At 52.9% G+C, this 2,206-nt stretch overlaps 1 protein-coding gene across 1 annotated transcript in view; it reads left to right on the top strand.

The window, feature by feature from the left end:
* Positions 1 to 69: 69 nt before the first annotated feature.
* Cbl (Cbl proto-oncogene) overlaps positions 70 to 2,206 on the top strand; it is an 84,305-nt gene continuing 82,168 nt past the window's right edge. The window contains exon 1 of the mRNA XM_004636411.2: positions 70 to 379. Within this exon, the coding sequence (XP_004636468.1) occupies positions 188 to 379 (192 nt within the window). The 5' untranslated portion in view covers positions 70 to 187. The remainder of the gene's footprint in view (positions 380 to 2,206) is intronic.

The following is a 2,206-nucleotide window of genomic DNA, read 5'->3' as shown; positions in this document are numbered from 1 at the left end:
CGCGCTCGCCAAGGGGCGCGCCCCGCGTTCCCGGCGCCGCCCACTCCGCTCCGGCGGCCGCTCCTCCCTCCGCCCGGAGAGCCGCCGGCGGCTGCCGGAGAGGCCCCTCCTTCGCGTCCTCCTCCTTTCCCTCGCTGGCAGCCGAGCGCAGCCGCCGACCCTGCTGGGCCTGCGACCCTCCCCGGCCATGGCCGGCAACGTGAAAAAGAGCTCAGGCGCGGGGGGCGGCGGCGGCTCTGGGGGCTCGGGCGCGGGCGGCCTGATTGGACTCATGAAGGACGCCTTCCAGCCGCACCACCACCACCACCACCTCAGCCCGCACCCGCCCGGGACCGTGGACAAGAAGATGGTGGAGAAGTGCTGGAAGCTCATGGACAAGGTGAAGGCCTGCTGGGGACTCGGGGTGGGCGTGGGCGGAGGGGCCGCGGTGAGGGGCGGGACGGACGGACGGACGGAGGAAGCTGGGGGAGGGGTCGGGGATCCCGAGGCCGGGGACCCGGGACCGTGGGGGCGGGGAGAGGCCGGAGGGCGGGGGTCGTGTGGGGGAAGGGCTTCCGTTGGCACTTGAGTACGTTGGGGTGCTTGGGGAGCGAGACAAAGGTGGGTTGGGGCTGGGGTGAGGGTGACTGGGAAGCCACCGGGGCGGAAGTGCGGCGGGCGTGAGAGTTTGGGGCTCTGCAGGGTGCAGAGATGTGGGTCACGGAATTGGCCCTGGGAGACGAGAGGGATGGGGTGCGGAAGTGTGTACTGTAATTTATCGGTTTAGGGCTCCTGGCTGGATGAGCAGAGATCTGATTATAGCATTAGGTTTATGGGCTCTGACCGCGGGATGTGGTGTCAGGACAACTCCGTCTCACTGCTCTGGGTGAACAGAGTTTTTTCTCTTTATCTGTGGCATCAACATAACAGAGAGAGGTTGAAGTGGGGCAAGGAGGGAACTTTATGCCCCGTCTGGCTCTGGCTCGAGTTTTTTGTTATCCCCGCAACTGTACGTGCTGAGATATGCACTGATTAAACCACAGAATTCTGGTTAGAACCATTATCTACTGAAAGGTGGGTTGACTAAGCCTGCTAAGCAGCACATTTTCACTTCTTCCTGACTTCCTCCCTAGCGCTCTGCTCACATTTTTAGCTGGGCCCTATTTATTTAGGGCCGGCTCCGTTATTAAAGGACCTGACTTGCACTTGTTCTGTGAGCCTGTTCCTCCCTCCCCCCCCTTTGCTCAGCAACTGCGGAAAAAGTAGCTACTTTGTACAGAGCCCTTTAAGTTTGTTACTTGGTAGAATTTTCTAGTGTGTATAATGAAGTACAACAGTTAGTCCCGCGTACTTGAGAGTGTATAGGAAGTCTAGTATTTCGTTAGTGTTTTACTGACATGTTCTGTTTACTAATTTGGCTAAATGCACACTGCGGATGGGAAGTGATTGGGAGGATCTGGCATGTGAGAGTGGTGTTGGTTCCTCCGGGGTAAACTGGTTTTCTTGGTTCCTCTCCGGGCCTGGGTTCTTCTTCTGTAAAGTTCTTGGATTGTTTTGGACTAGAAGCAGCTCATAAAATGTCTATGAAGCACTTGGCAAATATAAATGTGCTATATAAGTGCATAACAAGTCCTGTGTGAGAATTAACACTTGGTAGTGCATACCAGTGGTTTCAAAACCACTTTCTCAGGGCTGATTTTTTTTTTTTTCCTTTTGTTAAATAATTGATATTGCAGAAGGCCCTGGGTTCCATCTGCAGCACCTTCCCCCATTGGTATTGTAATTAATAACAAGTGTCAATTATTTATAGCTAGTGTTGTATTGATTGTGTATCGTGTGCAGTATGTTTATATAAATTATAGGCTTTGTATATTGAGTACTGTAGTATTAGGGTAGGTTGATTATATTAGTGGTAAGTACTGGTATTATTAGAAATCAGAAAATTAGACATGTAAAGGAAACTTTATTTTTTGAGACAGGGTCTGCTGTGCAGTTCAGACTGGTCTTGTGTTCACTTTTGTAATCCCCAGACCGGTCCCAAACCTGCAGTGAGCCTCTTGTCTCAACCTCCTGAGTGCTGGGAATTACAGGCGTGCGCCACCATGCCCAATTCCTGTAAAGGAAACCTTAAATGTGCTGCTGTCTTTTTAAAAATATTGAAGCTAGGGCTGGAGAGATGGCTCAGTGGTCTAAAGCACCTACTTGGAACAAGCTTGGCAAAGCACAG

Source organism: Octodon degus, unplaced genomic scaffold, assembly GCF_000260255.1.
Source record: "Octodon degus isolate 3935 unplaced genomic scaffold, OctDeg1.0 scaffold00080, whole genome shotgun sequence".
Lineage (NCBI taxonomy): Eukaryota > Metazoa > Chordata > Mammalia > Rodentia > Octodontidae > Octodon > Octodon degus.
This window is presented reverse-complemented; position numbering and strand designations above follow the sequence as displayed.